The following is a 20,464-nucleotide window of genomic DNA, read 5'->3' on the forward strand; positions in this document are numbered from 1 at the left end:
TAGGACTTCATCTATGCCGTTCATTGTTTCTTCTAAATCCTTTTTATTCTCGGCTAGAATTACTATATCATCAGCAAATCGTAGCATCTTTATCTTTTCACCTTGTACTGTTACACCGAATCCAAATTGTTCTTTAACATCATTAACTGCTAGTTCCATGTAAAGATTAAAAAGTAACGGAGATAGAGAACATCCTTGTCGGACTCCCTTTCTTATTATGGCTTCTTTCTTATGTTCTTCAATTGCTACTGTTGCTGTTTGGTTCCTGTACATGTTAGCAATTGTTCTTCTATCTCTGTATTTGAACCCTAATTTTTTTAAAATGCTGAACATTTTATTCCAGTCTACGTTATCGAATGCCTTTTCTAGGTCTATAAACGCCAAGTATGTTGGTTTGTTTTTCTTTAATCTTCCTTCTACTATTAATCTGAGGCCTAAAATTGCTTCCCTTGTCCCTATACTTTTCCTGAAACCAAATTGGTCTTCTCCTAACACTTCCTCCACTCTCCTCTCAATTCTTCTGTATAGAATTCTAGTTAAGATTTTTGATGCATGACTAGTTAAACTAATTGTTCTGTATTCTTCACATTTATCTGCCCCTGATTTCTTTGGTATCATTACCATAACACTTTTTTTGAAGTCTGACGGAAATTCCCCTTTTTCATAAATATTACACACCAGTTTGTATAATCTATCAATCGCCTCCTCCCCTGCACTGCGCAGTAATTCTACAGGTATTCCATCTATTCCAGGAGCCTTTCTGCCATTTAAATCTTTTAATGCTCTCTTAAATTCAGATCTCAGTATTGTTTCTCCCATTTCATCCTCCTCAACTTCCTCTTCTTCCTCTATAAAACCATTTTCTAATTCATTTCCTCCGTATAACTCTTCAATATATTCCACCCATCTATCGACTTTACCTTTCGTATTATATATAGGTGTACCATCTTTGTTTAACACATTATTAGATTTTAATTTATGTACCCCAAAATTTTCCTTAACTTTCCTGTATGCTCCGTCTATTTTACCAATGTTCATTTCTCTTTCCACTTCTGAACACTTTTCTTTAATCCACTCTTCTTTCGCCAGTTTGCACTTCCTGTTTATAGCATTTCTTAATTGCCGATAGTTCCTTTTACTTTCTTCATCACTAGCATTCTTATATTTTCTACGTTCATCCATCAGCTGCAATATATCGTCTGAAACCCAAGGTTTTCTACCGGTTCTCTTTATTCCGCCTAAGTTTGCTTCTGCTGATTTAAGAATTTCCTTTTTAACATTCTCCCATTCTTCTTCTACATTTACTATCTTATCTTTTTTACTCAGACCTCTTGCGATGTCCTCCTCAAAAATCTTCTTTACCTCCTCTTCCTCAAGCTTCTCTAAATTCCACCAATTCATCTGACACCTTTTCTTCAGGTTTTTAAACCCCAATCTACATTTCATTATCACCAAATTATGGTCGCTATCAATGTCTGCTCCAGGGTAAGTTTTGCAGTCCACGAGTTGATTTCTAAATCTTTGCTTAACCATGATATAATCTATCTGATACCTTGCAGTATCGCCTGGCTTTTTCCAAGTGTATATCCTTCTATTATGATTTTTAAATTGGGTGTTGGCAATTACTAAATTATACTTCGTGCAAAACTCTATAAGTCGGTCCCCTCTTTCATTCCTTTTGCCCAGCCCGTATTCACCCACTATATTTCCTTCCTTGCCTTTTCCAATGCTTGCATTCCAATCTCCAACTATTATTAAATTTTCATCTCCTTTTACGTGTTTAATTGCTTCATCAATCTCTTCGTATACACATTCTACCTCATCATCATCATGGGCGCTTGTAGGCATATAGACGTTAACAATCGTTGTCGGTTTAGGTTTTGATTTTATCCTTATTACAATGACTCTATCGCTATGCATCTTGAAATACTCCACTCTCCTCCCTATTTTCTTGTTCATCACGAAACCTACTCCTGCCTGCCCATTATTTGACGCTGAGTTAATTACTCTAAAGTCACCCGACCAAAAGTCGCCTTCCTCTTCCCACCAAACCTCACTAATTCCTACTATATCCACGTTTACCCTATCCATTTCCCTTTTTAAATTCTCTAGCCTACCAACCTTTTTTAAGCTTCTAACATTCCACGCTCCGACTCGTAGAATGTTATTTTTTACTTTTCTGGTGACCCCTTCCTTAGTAGTCCCCACCCGGAGATCCGAACGGGGGACTATTTTACCTCCGGAATATTTTACCAAGGAAGGCGCCTCCATTATTGTTTTTGAAAATGCAGAGCCACATTTTCTTGGAAAAAAAAAACAGCTGTAGTTTTCCATTGCTTTCAGCTGCGCAGTACTCAGAGGACTGAGTGATGTTGATACGGCCGTTTAAGTCATTGTGACTTACGCCCCTAACAACTACTGAAAGAGCTGCTGCCCTCTTTCAGGAATCATTCCTTAGTCTGGCTCTCAACAGATACCTCTCCGATATGGTTGCACCTTCGGTCCAGCTACTCTGTATCCCTGAGCACTCAAGCCCCCTCACCAACGGCAAGGTCTCATGATTCATAGAGAAGGAGCTAAGTGGACATATGTAACTGTTCATATGTATGGATTCTATACTGTAATCAGTAATTATCTCAAATAGTATTTTTGGAGACTGTAGTTCATGAAACTGTCTTGTAGCATTAAAGTACGATACTAACATAGTGTTAGAGACCATCAACTAATTTTTTTTTTCAAAGTGTGTGATTTAAAGAGATTTTTCCATTTCATCTGCAAACAAATCTATAGAACATTCACATAAGATTCCATATAATTTACAAAAATGTACAACAATAAGAGTTTTACAATATATTTCCCTCTAAAACTCTAAATCTGGTATTTATACCTTTACCGATTAATATAACTTAAAAAACTGCTTTCTTTCTTTTAAAATAATCAACAACCAATTTTAAGCACTTTCGTTATTTCCAATGCAGTATAATTTAATCAGGAAAAAGTCCCTTTTAAGGAGTCTCAAACAAACAAGACAAGTCAATGAATACAACCAAATTATATTTCCATCATCGATAGCACTTTTTAATCTGTTAAAAACAACTCTCCCCAAAAATGTGATTGATTTTTATCAATTATACTAACTACTTTTAGAATTTTTCAGCAGATGTTGTTCAATTTTTCAGTAAAACATGTTTTTGGTCTGTGAAGAATGGAGTGAGGTAACAGAATCAAAACCTGACTGTATTTTATTTTAAAATAAACAATTCAAGAACACATACCAGGTTTAACAGCAGCTGGATTATCTGAGCTAGAAGACGTTTCACTCGATGAGTCTGATGTATCAAACAACTCCCTTCGTTTTCTAATTTGTAATGCTATCGCTCTCTGTTTTTCTACACGTCTTGGTTGACATTTTTCACACAGATATTCATCAGGAATATTTCCTCTATCAATACCCATACAATCAACATGCTGCCACACCCTGTAAGTTACAGAAATTATAAATAGTTACAAAGTTAGCCAACTAATTAATGAGTAATGCCACTAATTAAAAATGTTAATATAGCACACAAATATTTTGTGTGTATATGTAAGTTGTTGCATGATCATAGTTAAACAAGGATACTGAGAGATTTGCATGTATAAATTTCTTATAAATAGTATTTAGTACTTTTAAATAACTTATAAAGTAGCAATTAAAATTAAATACAAATTATAAATACCAAAATACAATTCATTTACTATAAACTTTATAATAACTAATAGAAACTAATACTGACAGAACAGTAAAATAACAACAAAAATCAACAATTCACTCAATGCTAGAATGATTCATTTTTAATGTTTACAAAAGAATTACTTACATCTTATAAATGAACACAATCACAAATCTGAATGAAGGATCTGTCAATCATTTTTTTTTTTGATTGACAGTAATACTTCCTCCTTTCAGTTACAGAAATTTAAATAAAAATAACTAATCATCCATTTCCACAGTCTAATATAACACTATGCTGAGAATTATAACAAAATACTGCTTGGTAATATTACCAACAATACACATGCTAGATTCTCTACACAGTGCTTTTCTAATCCAACATTACCATGCAATGTAAGCAGACGTACAGGCCATACAACTGTATGTTTTCACAAGGTAGATTTTTGTCAAAGTACTGAAGGGAAAACAATGAAAATAAAAAACTTGTAGATTCATTCCTAACAGTATACATTTTAATTAAATCAGTATCAGTTTATTTAAACATTTTACTTTGATGGCTAATGGTTTTTCACACTTCTGAATTTTTTTTCTATAGCAATCAGACAACTCTGTAGCCATAGCGTCGTTATCTTGTTTCTATTTAACTTCGTAATTCTCTATATTCATATCCCATTTAACACAGGGTATAATTTAAATCACATTTATGAAGTGTATTACTCATCGCTTTAGAAATGTAATTTAATAACTAGTGAAAAATAGAAATTGCTGAAAATTAAAAAAAAAAAAAAAAATGAAACAAACCAAACGCATAGAACATCTAATTACACAGTGATTAATGAAGGATTGGGTAATGCTTGGTTGCAGAGAGTCTTTGACAAATTCCAAAAGAGAACAGTTACTTGTACAGGAGACAAAAATAGATGTGGCAGACTCTTCATAAGGTCAAAGCAGGAGACATCAGCAAGAATGATATTATAATTTCTGTATGACTGCATCATTTCTAGCCAAGTACTAATTACACAATTTCAATAACAAATTGTTATAATACATTGTCTAAATAAATGCACCCTAATAGGAACCTACACACAAAGCAATAACAGTTACCTAAATTAGTATAATAATAAAAGTAATTAAATTTAACTATGAGCAAAATAAGTGACCATAAACAATTTCCGCAGTTCATTTATATACACATTTCTGTAATTACATTAATTATGGATTTCTTTTCAGCTCATAAAAGGTTTTTATAACTTATTTGGCATCCCTAATATATAATTTGTAGTTTTACATTCTGCTGTTTCTGTTTTCTGCTATTTATTGGTATTTAACATTATTTTTATTAATTGCCTGTGTTTCACTTAATACACCTTCTTTTTCTTTCATCTCCATTTGTCGGATACTATTGACTTTTTGTTTTTTCTCTTTCCATCCTCTCTGTTTGTGTTTTATAGTGATCTACTCATTATCTTCTTTATTTTACTTTTTTATATCTTTAGTTCTCTGATTTATCTTTAATCATTTTATTCACTAATCATCTCAATTACTGACAGTTTTGTACTACCTATAATGGAGAAAAAAATTAATTTGATGTTTTGACATATATAGAGATTGAGGAAAACATTAAATTGCATTGTAAAAAATGTGCTGCAGATCACTGTTGATCATATAAACTGATCAAAAAACGTCTATCAACCCAAATAAATGAACTGTTTTTGTAAAACACCACTCGAAGAACAAGAAAGAATTATGCTTCTTTGATTGCCATTTTCACAAATAACCAAACCATTTTAAAAAACTTCCAACCGACTTCACTTAAAATAAAATTAAAATATTTGCTTTTACAGAACAATGTCACAATTTTCTTTATCTTTAATTATAACATGAAAGTAATATGGGTCAAGTAATTTTCATTAACACAAATTGTTACTTTTGTACTTACTTATTACTCTGAGGATGAATGCAGACTTCATACTGTGTGTTTTATATAATTCTAGCTTAACCATTTTGTTTAAAAATAATAATAAAAAGTGAATAAATTTTAAAAACATTTTCAAAGTAGATGCAGTTAAGAAGGCACTAACAGTTTTGCATTTGATTTTTTCTAGATCAATAAAATAATACTATTTTGTTACCGCTTAGAACAAAAAATAATAGTAAAAATTACTGTTTGTAGAGAATAAAAAATGTACAAATACAGTTTTTTTTTTTTGAAAATCTTTAATGTAATACCGACAGACAAAACTAACAATTAGAAAACAGAATAAGAGATATGCAAAATATTCAAAATCAAGAATAACTCATGAGTCAACATTGAGAACTTACTCGTAGAGAGGAATCTTAACTTAGAATCTTAACAGCACTCATAATCACTATTGGTTTAACTTAACATATTTAATGTAATAAAACTGTCAAATACATTTTACTTGGAAAAGTTGTACTGTTTTCTTATTTTCACAAACAAGTTGTGTAAAAAAAAATTTTTATTACACTTCTTTAGCTTTTAATAATTGGTTGTATTTCAATACTGGGGGAAAATGATTTTGCAAGTAAGAAATATTTATTTTCTTACATATAAGAAATTAATATTTTGTTCTGAAATGATATGGCTACTATAAAATACTGGTTTCTATTAAACTATATTATTCACACACACACACACACACACACACACACAAACAATTTTTTTTAACTTCACATAACCAATGGTTATGTGAAGCAGTGGTGGTATGGTTATGTTACAGCAGTTAATTTACTCTAAAATTTGGGTATTATATATGTGTGTGTGTGTGTGTGTGTGTGCAATTTTATACAAATATAGGTTCAGAAATGCCTTGTTAGTTGGTGAGATATTTTGTCCTATTTCTGTGCCTTTGGTTAAAATTAATTCTGATTGTAATTATTGAGACCCAAAATAAGGAGTAAATTTTGTGATTTTACATGAAATCTGACCTGAAAAAAAAAGTCACAGAACTAGATTTTTAGTAGTTTTTAAGAAAACTGGAGTAAAAGAAAAAATATTGGGGTAAAAAACCAACTATTTTATGTTTTGTGTGAAACAACTTAAGCACATAAAAGTTTTTAACAAAAGTAATTAGAGAATTTGATTAGAGTAAATGGTATGAATAGTACATAAAAAGTGAATAAATTTAAAAACATTTTCCAAGTAGATGCAGTTAAGAAGGCACTAACAGTGTTTATTTTATGATGCAGCTCTGATCAATCTTTTACAACATTTTCTATTAATTTATTTAGTCAAAAGCTGGGACCTTTTTATCGATGGAATATCATGAATACCCATTAATGTGGTCTACTCAATGTATAATAGGCACCAATCAGAATAAGAAATTTATTTATTTTTATTTAATCAATTTTAATAATTTCCTTTTTGAGTAGAATTATCAATTTAAATTAATTATCAATATAAATTGAGTATAGGTCTCCCAACTAGAAGAAAGGGCATTTTGAAAGGGTTCATATATACACATGTATAAATATGACGTTAATAAATATTATAATGAAATAAATAAAATATCAATTCAAAAAATACTTACGAGCACCTATCACAACAAATCATATACCCATCATCATGTTGGAAATCACTGTAACAAAAAAAAAGATATAAAGCTTACTTCAAGGTTACAAATATTATCTATAACTTATTAATTAAATGCATTTAATATATCTATTGCATTTACATCTAAAATTACATTTACTGGAAAGTAAATCTAGTCAATGAAATAAGCCTATTAACAACATACAATAGCATTGAAATCTCAGTGGTACTGATAGCTGTAATGAACAAGTGCAGCACTGTAACACGCACCGTAATTTCTGTTAGTAGATATTTTGAAATCACTTAAGGTTAATTTTAAAACCTGATAAATAATTACCAATAATATTTTAATTAATTATCTCTAACTTAACAAAATAACCTTCTAAAAAAAACTCTGTGGGAGAAGAATAGCACATAAATTAAAATATGCACCATTTTCAGAATGGTATCTGTTACTTCAGACACCGTTTACAGTTTTAACGATTGTGATTGGTTATTAGTAAGGTGTGGGAATACTTTTTTGTGGTAACAATTTAAGAGAAGGCCATGTTTACCCAACAGCCATTTCATTCATAGGGGTAACTGGATGAATTAGTTCTTCAGCTTGAAAAAGAGGAAATGGCATATGCAAGACAATTAATAATATGGTAATTAATAAAAGATGGGGGACTCACCATATACAACGTGTAACACTATCCTCATCATCACCATCACCTTCACCCTCAGGTGCCGTTTCTGTTTCTTCACCTTCAGGTTCAACTTCCCGTTCACCATCGCTACTAACATCACTTTCCACATCATTTGCAGTAGATGACACACCAGTAACTACAATAGATTAATATTAATAATAATAATAATAAAGCATAAAAAAAATTAGAAGCATCCAATTTACGATACAAATATTATATTTAATTTATATTAATTAAATACAATTAATTTTACATTATTTAAAAAAAATACTAATATTAATTAATTAAAAGTAATTTTTTTTTTTTTTTTTTAAGTTTACATATACTTAAATTTTTGTTTTAATTTATATGTAAAAAAAACCTTTCACTTATTTGCTAGGGAATTAAGAGAGAAGATAATGAAATAATTACCTGAATAAAATCTTTTGTACCTATGTGGACCAAAAACACTCAAGAACATTTGGCCCAAAATAAAAATAAGTGTGTTCCTTGACAAAACAACTTTTTGTTTAACAGTTAATGGACCAACATACCTGCTGCAATGACCAATTAAACTTTCCACAACAAAGTGGAATCGACTCTTGGAAATTCATAAAGGCTCACATTGTTTTTACAAACATAGATATGGCAGAATATTTTGAGTTAATTCTTTTAATGACAGTTTAAACAAAGACTGCAAAATGACAAGAGCACACAATTGTTATATATTAAAAACAAATGTTAGTGTACATTCTTCATGATAGGGAATTTAACACTTTTTGTTTAAAACTTCAATTCTTCTCTGAGTAGGCTTAATGGCAGCACAACATGCATGTTATTAATATATATATTTACACACAATTCTTTTTAATTATCAACAAATTCTTTTATTTATTTTTGACAGGCTCCTAACAAACAGATGTGTACAAACCATCATACTGACATGTCAATGTGAAAAAAGAAAATTCATCTACAGCCTGTGAAATAACGTATGTAATTAATATGAACTACTTCCTAGATAAAAAAGAAAGAAAAAACTGAACCCTACATAAACAAAAAGCTGCAATTACATGAACACAATTTACTGTTTCACACTTTACAATATAAACAATCCACAAAAACCAGAATTTAACACTTTTTCCTTAAATAAGACATGATAAACAAGCTGCTCACTGAAAAAACCAGTAAAAAATATTTAAAAAAAAAAAAGGACTTCTTATATATCTTTAGATCATACAGACCAACTTGAAGGAAGTTTGTCTGTGTGAACCACACACGTTATCTTCTTAACTGGACATGATAAAATTACGTATCGCATAAAAACTTGCCCTATTCAAAATGGGTTATGTCACCTACTTTGACAATGGTTTACATTTATCAAGATTCTAAATTAGTATATCAGATTCTGGGTCGCTAAGTAAACAGGAACTAGGATAAATTATTCAGTAGATTAGTAGTGTAAAAAAAAGTATTTTTTGGCTGAAGACTGAATAACTAGGTCTGCTCTTTCTCAATTTGAATCTTAAAAATCTCCTTATTGTAGTACAAGATTCAGAATTTTGGATGTTTACGAGGACAATAAAATAAGTGAAAAATCAACAAGGGAATGAGAAAGAAATAAAAACCAAAAGAATCTGGATTTAGGGTACCATATAAAGGTGAAGGATGAGTATAAGTCTGATCATTACAAATGGCACAAAACAGATGAGGATGAAATAAAATCATAATAGGAAGAACAATTCAAGAATAAGGTGGATAATGTGAAAAAGAAGTCTTGAAAAAATCTTAAGGAAAGATAGGTCAGAAGAAAGTGAAATCACGCATAAATTGTTCAGCTTTGTTAAGCTACTAGATAACAGGAAAGAATTTGTGACAGATGAACAATGAAAACAGTAGTAATAATAATAATAATAAAGTCACATAACCCACCTTGTCTTGAATTGTTGAACATAACAGTTGATGAATAACTGTTATTCTGCGAGTGCGTCGGTGACCTGCCGTGAACATGCCCATGACTATGACTGACTGATATACCATTACTTGCCGGCATACCATTAATAGGCGATTTAGAAGGTGAAACTGCTGGGGGCGTAGGTGGTGGTGGTGCACCATAATTATGATCCTGAAGGACATACTACCGAGAAAAAACCAAAAACAAACATTTACAAAATTATACACCATCAGTACAAAATTTTTATAAGCATAAAAACATGTTCAAATTCCAAAGAAAAGAAATAATTATATAAATTACAATGAACAATATATATGACACCCTTCCTTCAGTAATTTCTTTTCTAGTATAAACAATATAACACATTTTATTCCAAAATGAAAGGATATAAACTAACAATCTTTGTTTCATTATCAATCATCATAATAAACAACAGTATACTCAGAATCAACAACTACATCATTAATCTAATTAACTTCAAATTTTGCTCCTTGTTTATTAAAATATCTAGTAAAACTACATTCAAAACTATAAAACAAGTCTTAATTTAACAATTCTCAAAGACATATCATAAAAAAAAGATTTTTTTTTTAATGGAGCCTTTGCATAATCATTATATAACATCCAATAAACTTAACAGTAGTACAAATGTTCAAATCTAGTTAAGAAAATAGGAAGTAATGTATTATTAGAAATATGAATTGAAGGTGATATTCAGTAACACTGGAAATTTACTTAGCAATTTATTACCAACTGACAAATTTACTAGCTATTCTAATAGCATTAAGTAAAAATTAATTCTTTACTTACAATAGCGTCTATATGAGATAATTTGTCACAAATATTAACTAATAGAGATTTTTATAACTTAGACATACTAAACAGGTCATGTAAAATTACAAATACACAACAAATCAAATTAAATTTAAACAATTACAAAAAAAAATTTTATCCTGTGACATACCTGATAATTAAGTGGAAGATGTTTGTGATATTTTGGCCTCTTTTCCACCACACCCTCAAGAAGATCATCATCGAGACTAGCATCTTTAACTGGGCTCGCAAGAACTCTGCCGGCAACGACTGGTGTGCAGTTCTGATTGTTTTGAACCTGGGGTATTGTCGAAGAACTTGTTGTCATCACTTGTTGCGTTTGCTGTATCGGTCGAGCAAGAGCAGCGATGTTTCTAACGGGTAATGTGTGTTGTTGAGGTTGTCTGTTTATGGTCATCGGTAAACGATGTTTGGCGACCTGAATTTGGTTTGCATTGACCATACGATTAGCCGTACTAGCTGGTGCATGATTTGTAACTGCGACTGACCCCACGCTGGTGCTATTCAAACCAGGCGTGTATCTATATCAGAATGACAACTAATTAAATCAAATATTTTAGGTCATTAAATATCATAACTGTAACAGCATATTACAAAAATAATAATTACTAAAGCATACAGACAACATAAATTCAGTTAAGTAAAAGAAATCTGAAAAATTAAAAAATCTAATCAACACTGAAACCACAAAAGCCAACTGTATTTTTGTAACCCCAAAAGCATATTTTATTGCCTAATAATGAAGTACAGATTATGATCCACAGATGGGTATATGTATTATTTGTATATACATATATACTTTACAATATGAATAGCAGTGGTAAATTTATTGCCAATTAGGGATTATTTTTTCTTTTTTACTTGTTATATAAGTATACAAAATTATCTGTACACCATTACATCAATAAGTTTGTTTCTCTGACACAAACTATTACATATTAGATAACCAATGCTGTGATCAACTACACCTTTTTTAACCTTTGAAATGTCATGTGACACTTTGACAGCTTTTCTTATTATTTTAAATTGTAAACAGGATGTAAACTACTCTTCAGACAATAGTAAATTTAATTATTTCCAGTGGGAATCTGGCTGAACAATTTTTTTTCAAGTGGATTATTTTACCCGTCAACAATTCTTAGGTTGAGGTTTTTTTTTAAGGAAGATTCAGGGAGGGACTTTTGAAGCATTCCTTTGGGGTTATTTTTCAATTCATAGTCTATCTGTGGGTACATCACACCTTTCTTAATCACATTTAACCAGTACTCTTGATCCCCCTTCTTTCCAGAGTATTTTCAGTAATTCTTGTCAGGGCTAATCTAAAATGAACATCAACTCTAAAGCCTCCAAATCTTTAGATCATATCCGGTATATTGTTGTTTGTTCTTATTATAAGTATGTATTAATTTGGTGAGGGAAGGTTTTCCCTACGGATATTTTCAATGACATGTTACCTGTTCAAAGACTGTATAAAAGCCTAATGTAAAGCTGAGGTTATTACTGAGAAAGCTAAAGAACTTTTAATACAGACACATAATTGATTTTAATCTGTACTATAAATAATAAGTACATTATTGTAAGCCCTAACACAGAAGCAATACGATACATAATGTGATTTTTAATCAATAATATTAAAAAATGCACATTTTTTAAAACTGTCACTTTTTTTATATAATTATACACATACTTACAAAAAAAAAAAAACAAAAAAAAAAGGATTGCAAGATAATAATTAGAAGTGAACCTTCATGGTGTAGCAATAGAATCTCTGATTTTCATCCAATTAAGTTCCAAATTCAAAAAAAGATTAATCAGAATTGAAATTACTAAGAAACCAAACAACCAATTTCCAATTAGATTTTTTCCACATAAATTATAGGACAAATAATTACAACCGGACATAGAAACCGGTAAAATCATATCCAGAAGACATATTGTAGCATCAAGATAAAATTAATATGGAACACATTACTTTACTTAACTAATTATTTAATTTTTTCTTAAATATATATTTTTTAAAGAAAAAAAAATCTAAAATCTGGAATATTGAAATATCTTGTGAAGAAACTAATACAGCAATAATATGAAATTTACAATAAACCTTGATGCATATTACTAAATAGTCAGTACTTCACGTTTTACATTAAATATTACTAATTTACAACTGTCAGCATTTCTGTAACCAGCCAAATCAACTGTCAAGGTTGAATTCCTTCAACCAGAACTTTACAAACAAAACAAAATAAACTAAATTAAAATGTCATCTAAGACTAAGTATAAAATTATACTCTTGTATACATAATTGTATGATATATACATACTCATCCTCACACCCACATAATTAAGAAAATAAATTTCTTCTATATCTTTCTTTTTCTATACATAAATATTAAAAGCATAATAAAATGAGTTCATATTTAAATATAATACAACATAACATATTCTTAATATAATCACATTTGTACTGAAAAAAAAAAGATATAAATTATACGACAATCTGCCGGCTGTTTCAACGATTATGAACATCAACAACATATAAATGAATTTGAATGGGATTATAAGTGCCTAAAGTATGTAAATATTTAACAGCTGAGAGAAGACACTGAAGTTAAAATTATTTTGATTCACAGTAAATATTAATCCCTATCCAAATGTCTTTACTCTAAAATTGTAATCATAAAAAGCAAATAAAAATTTTAAAATAAATTAAATTGAAAAATAAAGTAACAGTAATACTAAAAAGGCATTTATCTTTAATAAAAATCGGAACTAATGATAAATAACTCAAAACATCTAAGACGCCGTGTGAAAACTGTTATAAAAAAATTCACTAAAATCTTTTACAGAAGAGTTTTAGAAGGTGAATTTGATTTGGTTGTAAAAAAAATAAATAAAATTTTTGTTCAACATAAAATGTCTGAAATAACTTTTGATACAGATCATAACACTGTGGTAACTAACAGATTCACGGCCACATGTTGATATTAATGAAGCTTTTACTTACACATAGCAGCACCAAAAATCAATCTCTGCATCTCAATACTTTGTATAAAAGCAGTTTTCTCATATTTGCCAACCTTCACTCACACCCTTCATTTATATTTAATAAGAGCTTCCATAATTTTAAGGGAACTTAATAACTGATGTGAAGGATTAGAACACAGTAAAATTTTTTTTTGAAGATATCATCAAAAACAAGATTTACACAAATTTGAGAGACTAAAATGATGTAACCTCGATTTTTTATAAATATTTTTTTTACAGACTCTCCAGGAACACTTGCATACATACATTACTTATATTTCCGCATAGAACTCTAGTAATGACTATGGGTAATTACAATCACCTCTAAATCCAAAATGCTATGTACCTCAGCCAAATCAGGAATAGACAAATCCCAGCATGACAATGACATATCAAGTCATTTTGAAGGAAAAAATCCCACTCCTCACTTCTACCAAGCTATAGAGCTGGCCAACAACACAATAACCAGAATTTTTCAGCAAACTGCACACTAATTATAGTGTATTCAGTGTCACACATACTTCCTCTTCTAAACCGTCTAAGTAACTAGTAAGCATCACTTAATTTAGGACTGCCAGCCAGCCTCAATGAAAATGTCAAGAGTAAATTGTACATAAAAAGAGGACAATATTAAAACAGTATCTGATAATAACCATCAGCATCGGTTCAAACCATTTTATGAGCAATTAATCAAAAATGGTAAAACGAACAGTTCTCCTGGCATTATTTAAAAAAAAAAAAAAATTTTGTGATTCAAGGAAACACACTAAATTGTCAAAGAATGTGTAAACATTTTCTTTTATATACAGTGGTGAAAAAAGGAAAAACAAATTAAGGATTAAGTAAATAAAAAAATTAATAAAATAACTAAAAAGGTGCAAACTGAGTTTTAAAAAAAAATCAGTATAATTACCCGACACTTGTAGTGCCCAACTGAACTATAAGACTCATACTATCAGCAGGTGGTTCAGGAGGTTTTTGTTGCGTTTGAACAGGGATCGAAAGAGTTGGATGTTGGTGGCTGCTAGGGGCAGGAATGATGGTCGCAGAAGTCGCCACCATGCGGGGCAGCAGGCGGGGGGGAGCATCAGAACTCCCCCCACCGCTTCCCGCAAGCTTGATAACAGATGGCACCGACGTCTTGACCAGTCCTACCACTATCCAGGATGAATACTGCTTGACAAAATTTCACAAATAAAGACTACGTTTCTACCACTGTACCGCTCTTCTGTGCAAATCTGAAAAAAAAAATCACTTTAGTTGGTTTCAGGAAAAAATCTGCATTAGCATAATCTTATTCTGGAATCAAATATAATTTATACTAAATCTAGAGCCCACAATATGAAAAAACCAATGTATTGATAGTCATCCCAAAACAAAAAATTATCCTATTCCCTTTTCATATAAATGGGAGGCCACCAGATTTGTTTCTTTATTTTATGTTACTTTATGTACTACAACTGGTGTATATACATCAGTTCTCTGTAATCCTCAATTCACTTCATCCACTTCAGCAATTAAAGAATATATTCCACTCTGGTTATTACAAAAACAATGTTTTAGACAATTGTATAACAAATATACTGCCGAAGGTGTTTATTTATTATACTTCTGATTGCTAAGTCCGAGATTAATTACCTTTAATTGCAAGATCAAGCAGAGTATGGAGGCTTCACAAAATTGCAATAGATAAAATTTGTCCAGGCTTCACTAAACTGGTTACAAAAGTCTGTTTTACCATTCATCAAAATTCCACTGCCAATCTGTAGTATGAATAAATGGCAGGCATGTAATACTACTTTTATAGGGGGGATGGAATACAGAATTAAATAAATAGTAACACAAAAGAAAAGTTTTTAATAAAACTTGTTATTTATCCTAAACTTGATTAAGTTACATCCTACCTAGATTACATCAACAATTTTAGAATCATTTGATACCCTCCAATGAAAAGTTCTTTTTTTACATAAAATTGTAAGTAATATAGAAAAAAGGACAACTTATGAGAAGTCACATTTCATTCATATGGCCTAATTTTTTTATAATTTATCAATCATTTCTTTCACTGATAAGAATCATGTTGTAAAAAATAATGCTGATTAATACTATTGGCGCATTTAATAAATTTTATGTGTACTTGTTTTTCAAAATTATTGCCATACACAAATAAAATTAACAGATTGATTCATTTATCAAGGCATGAAATTTTACAAAAATCACAAAAAAAATACCAGACTGAAAATATGACCAAGATTTAACAGAATGGATGAGAGAAACAGTTTACATATTGTATTCAAAATCTTACATTAAAAAGTAAATCATTTGTTTATGTTCAAAATAAAGACACAATTACTGAAAAAACTACAGAGGAAGTTTTGAGTTTTGCCCATGAAATGATGTAATGTTCAGAGAAGTAGATGAAGTGCACAGGATAGTACGAAACAAAAATGTTTTGTCTTAAACTCTTAAAAAGATTTAATGAACTTAATAAAAAAACAAATTTTAGTAAATTAAAAGACAAAAATTAAAAAGTACAGCTCTATTAAATACATGAGCAATTTTTTCTGCCATGAATATAATTGACTACAATACTATCATTAGCTTTTTTTCCCATGCATATTTTAACTATAACTACACTAACATTTATGAATCCTGAAATCTGTAATTTTCTCCAATTCATTATCCCTATGTTTCCAAAGGTAAAAAATTATGGGCATTCTATTGTATTAATTAAGAACTTCATTTGTTTCTACACCGCACAATTTTTTTTATATACTCATTCGGGAAGCTGTTATCATATAATTTTAACGAAGAAAAATTCCTGATACAACTAGAATTTTCTGAATGATTACCTCCTAGCATGAGATAAGAAACAATAAAACAAGGTCAAATAAATAAGAAATAAATCATACAAAACAACATAAATTTATCCGCATGTATAAAAAAACATCGTTTGTTTTCATTTTAATAAACTTGATATGGATCTTATCACTCCACATTGTAATCATATTGATTAAACTAACACCAGTAACAAAAAATAAAATCTTCTAATTTAATAACTCATTTATAAATATTGTACTTTGAGATTTTCTCCTATTTTACTTGTACGTAGATAAAAAAAAAGAAAAAAATTTTTTTTAAACTATCACTTAAATATCATTTACATGAAGCTATTAATCTAATTGCTGTGAACTACTTGGCTGTTATCCAAACCTTAAAACACCAAACATTCTTTATTACTATATAATCCTACAAATAATGTAACAGGCAACCATTAAAAGTTGAAAAGGAAACAAAAAACAAAAATTAAAACATGCAACCTGTGTAAGCCACTGCAATAATTAGCAAATAAAATACATACACTCTCTTATAAAATAAAATATTTTAATGCAAGTTAATGATGTAGCCCTATTATTATTATAGAAGTCCAGATTTCAAAGCCGATATTATAACATAAAATGAAATCAGAGACTAACATAAAAATAGCTTTAAAATAAGTGTACATCTAATAATGATATTATTTATAATAAAAAAGATGTTCATTGTTTTTAACTAGGTCTTTATTAAATGCTCATTAACTAATTACATCATAATTTTCCCACCCTGAATTATTTCTTGCCAACCTCACAATAAAAGAACAAAGTACATATGTCACCAGTCAGTTCTTCTTTAAATAAATAATTAATCTAATCTAATAGCAGACAAGAACAAGATTAATTTAAAGAATAATCCACCTTGATATAAAGTCATAACATTTTACAGCTGCTCAAGATATATAATTTACCAACTGTACCTAACATAGGAATTTCCCTAACATCTAATGCAGCACACAAATTGCAACTTTAATCCCTGTAAAATTACTCTGATCATAAGAATTACTTATTTTCTAGAAACTCTTTTTAACACAAATCATATTGTAGGGCATTTTAAAAAAGGGTTGCAACACATAATTTACAATTGTTTTATCTAATCGACTTCTAAAAATTTGTTTAAAGTTCTTTAAAAAAAAGTTTATTTGAAGGAAAACCTGTGCACAGGATGGTAACTCAATGCATTCAATAGTTCTTATATAACATGATTTTTTTCACTACTTATCCACATCTTTTTTTTTTTTGCTATCTTAAGAGGCAAATTAGAAAATTAATAATTTTTTATATCCTTGGATGTAAAAACAAAATTTTACCGGATGACTTTATATAATCGATAACCTCATGTTAAATTAAAGTGTTGTTGGACAGGGGGGAAACAAGTCCTAATAATTGATAATTGAGATCAACAACATTTAAAATAAACTAATAATGTTCCTTGCCTGAAAAAGAAAATAGCTTCTGTTTTTTCAAAACCTATTAACAAACTCAGGGATGATTTTGTTATTCCATTTTCACGGACTGCAAGACTTTTTGGAAATTTAAGTAAGCCTAATCACAAATAAATTAGGCTATGAATCTGAGAAAGTAACACAGTACAATTTTATACAATGAGTATAATATGTTAAAGTTCTTGTAGAAAATCTTCTTTTTTTTTGTAAACAAAGGACTATTTTTATTGTTATGGCTGTCTACTCATTGGGGGAAATTATAAGGTATCTTACTTTACCTTAATATTATGAAATTTGTGGAGTGTCAACACAAACCAACAAACCAAACCTATGAAGGTACAGCAATAGAGTATTACAGCTGTGTACAGGCTGCAATCCCAGCAAGTCTATAAATTCTGGTTTATTTTGTACAGCTAGCTTCCACGCAAATGTAGATCAACCTTTCTCATAACCCACCTTTTTTCCTTACTTTTTTATTCCTTCTTTCCATTTCTCAGTTCTGTGGACGCAGTTCTTTTCCTCTAGATAACTAGGATGTAGGGAGGACTGTACGCGCATCATCTGAGAAATTAATTTCCTGTTCACCGACTAGACAGTAGGACTAATGGACAAAGTGCTTACCACGTAAAGTTGGGCTTTGTAATACCTTCAAAAATAAAATCATGGTGAGATTAAATTAATCATATGTTTCTTAATTTTGGCTTAACTTTTAGCATACCCTATCGGTCACTTAAGAAAATAATGCTAATAAACTAAGCCAGCTCTACTAGTACAATCTAATTCAAATGCATTGTCTACAACGATTATGGCCAGAGAGCTTGTGCAAGATTTGATACTTATGAATGAATATCAAAATTAGTATCATTGTTTTTTATTTTCAGACTTCAAGAAGACCTATACAAAATAAAATTCATATCAATATAACGAGAAAATCATCATGAGATGATCTCTTTAAAAATTTTTCCCTTTTTAAACTTTGTCTCTGAAACAAGACTTAAAATAAATAAATACATATATTCAAAGCGTAAATAAAAAATAACATTTGTTTATAAGGGAATATACATCAATCAAAATTTTATTAAAGTTAATTTTTTTCTAGCTCTGTTCTGTTAATCACTGCCAGAAAACAACGTACGGGTGGAAGCAACTTGTAAGACAAGATCACAAGTAATTTTTTAATGTTTAATTTTCAAACAGACCACCACTTGCAACTAATTTAAGATTGAATAGTATAGCATGACCAAAGGCTAAAATAAAATATTAATTTATACTTCACCGATTAGTTATCATCAAGCAATGAAGCAAATATTATATATATATATATATATATATATATTTATATATATATATATATATATATATTTATATAGCATTGATTACACAAAAAAAAGTTAATTACTGATAACAAATTATTTACAATAGATAACACGCTATCACATATTAAAAATTTATTAACACATCAATAAAATAAATAATAAAGCTGATGATGCGCAATATGGATGCAATTAGATGCAAATTTTTATTTCACTTCACTTCAGCACAATAACCAAGATGAAAATCATTAACCATTCTATTTAAACACTTAAGTTTAAAATAGAAATTAATCGTCCAGTGCATTAAATTTTATTAATAATTCTTAATATAACTGCAACAGTCAATAAAAATTATGACTATACTCAAAGACATCAAAAAAGCCAAACTTCTGATAAAATTCAAAGCATGAACACATTTTGACTATCCTGAACACAACTTTTACATCACAACATCACAAAAAGCAAAATCTATCAACACAAGTTTGTTGAACTGACTAAATCTAAAATCGTTTAAAGAAATAACCTTGTTTTCTAGCACCAATATAATTCTTTATATACATTACTAATAAAATTAGAAGATCAATAAAGATATGACATTTAACTGTTTTTCATAATAAGAATTTTAATGAAATAACATTTTTTGAAGCAGTTATACCATTTGTAATAAACAAAATAATAACAGTAAAAAGTCAAGATATATCATATATGATGTGGGTCTAGCAATGAACAACAAATACAAGTAGTAATTTTATCATATAAATATTTTTCCTAAAGCGTATTAAGACTGTATGTATGTATTTGCATTTTCTCCACAAAAAGGAATACATTAATATATTGCTTTAGACAATCTGCCAAGAATACTTCTCATTAATTTTGATGTATGTAAAGTGCTTTGATGCACAAATGGCGGCAGTCAGGAGTTGCATTCCTTGAGAGTAAAGATTTTAGTATAAATCAATCCCAGTGCATATGTAACTTTTAGGGCTTCATAATCAACTATATTTCAGCAGACTGGGCATGATGATGTGTAACAGTATGTTCAATTCAGTGAAGAAACCAAAACAAAACATTTAACTCCTTTTTCTCTC

The 20,464-nt window shown here is 29.6% G+C and overlaps 1 protein-coding gene across 5 annotated transcripts in view; it reads right to left on the reverse strand.

The window, feature by feature from the left end:
• The window catches only part of upSET (SET domain-containing protein upSET), a 91,424-nt gene that overhangs the window by 44,018 nt on the left and 26,942 nt on the right, over positions 1 to 20,464 (reverse strand). For 4 of the 5 annotated variants that reach the window (XM_075379283.1, XM_075379279.1, XM_075379282.1 and 1 more), the window contains 6 exons: positions 14,659 to 14,983; positions 10,852 to 11,242; positions 9,866 to 10,070; positions 7,943 to 8,093; positions 7,267 to 7,314; positions 3,276 to 3,478 (listed from right to left, as the gene is read on the reverse strand). In XM_075379283.1, the coding sequence (XP_075235398.1) occupies positions 3,276 to 3,478; positions 7,267 to 7,314; positions 7,943 to 8,093; positions 9,866 to 10,070; positions 10,852 to 11,242; positions 14,659 to 14,807 (1,147 nt within the window). In that variant the 5' untranslated portion in view covers positions 14,808 to 14,983. Of the gene's footprint in view, positions 1 to 3,275; positions 3,479 to 7,266; positions 7,315 to 7,942; positions 8,094 to 9,865; positions 10,071 to 10,851; positions 11,243 to 14,658; positions 14,984 to 18,519; positions 18,642 to 20,464 lie in introns of those variants that run through there. The other variant, XM_075379281.1, reaches the window with a different exon arrangement.

The sequence above is a fragment of the Lycorma delicatula genome, chromosome 12 (assembly GCF_047948215.1).
Source record: "Lycorma delicatula isolate Av1 chromosome 12, ASM4794821v1, whole genome shotgun sequence".
Classification (NCBI taxonomy): Eukaryota; Metazoa; Arthropoda; class Insecta; order Hemiptera; family Fulgoridae; genus Lycorma; species Lycorma delicatula.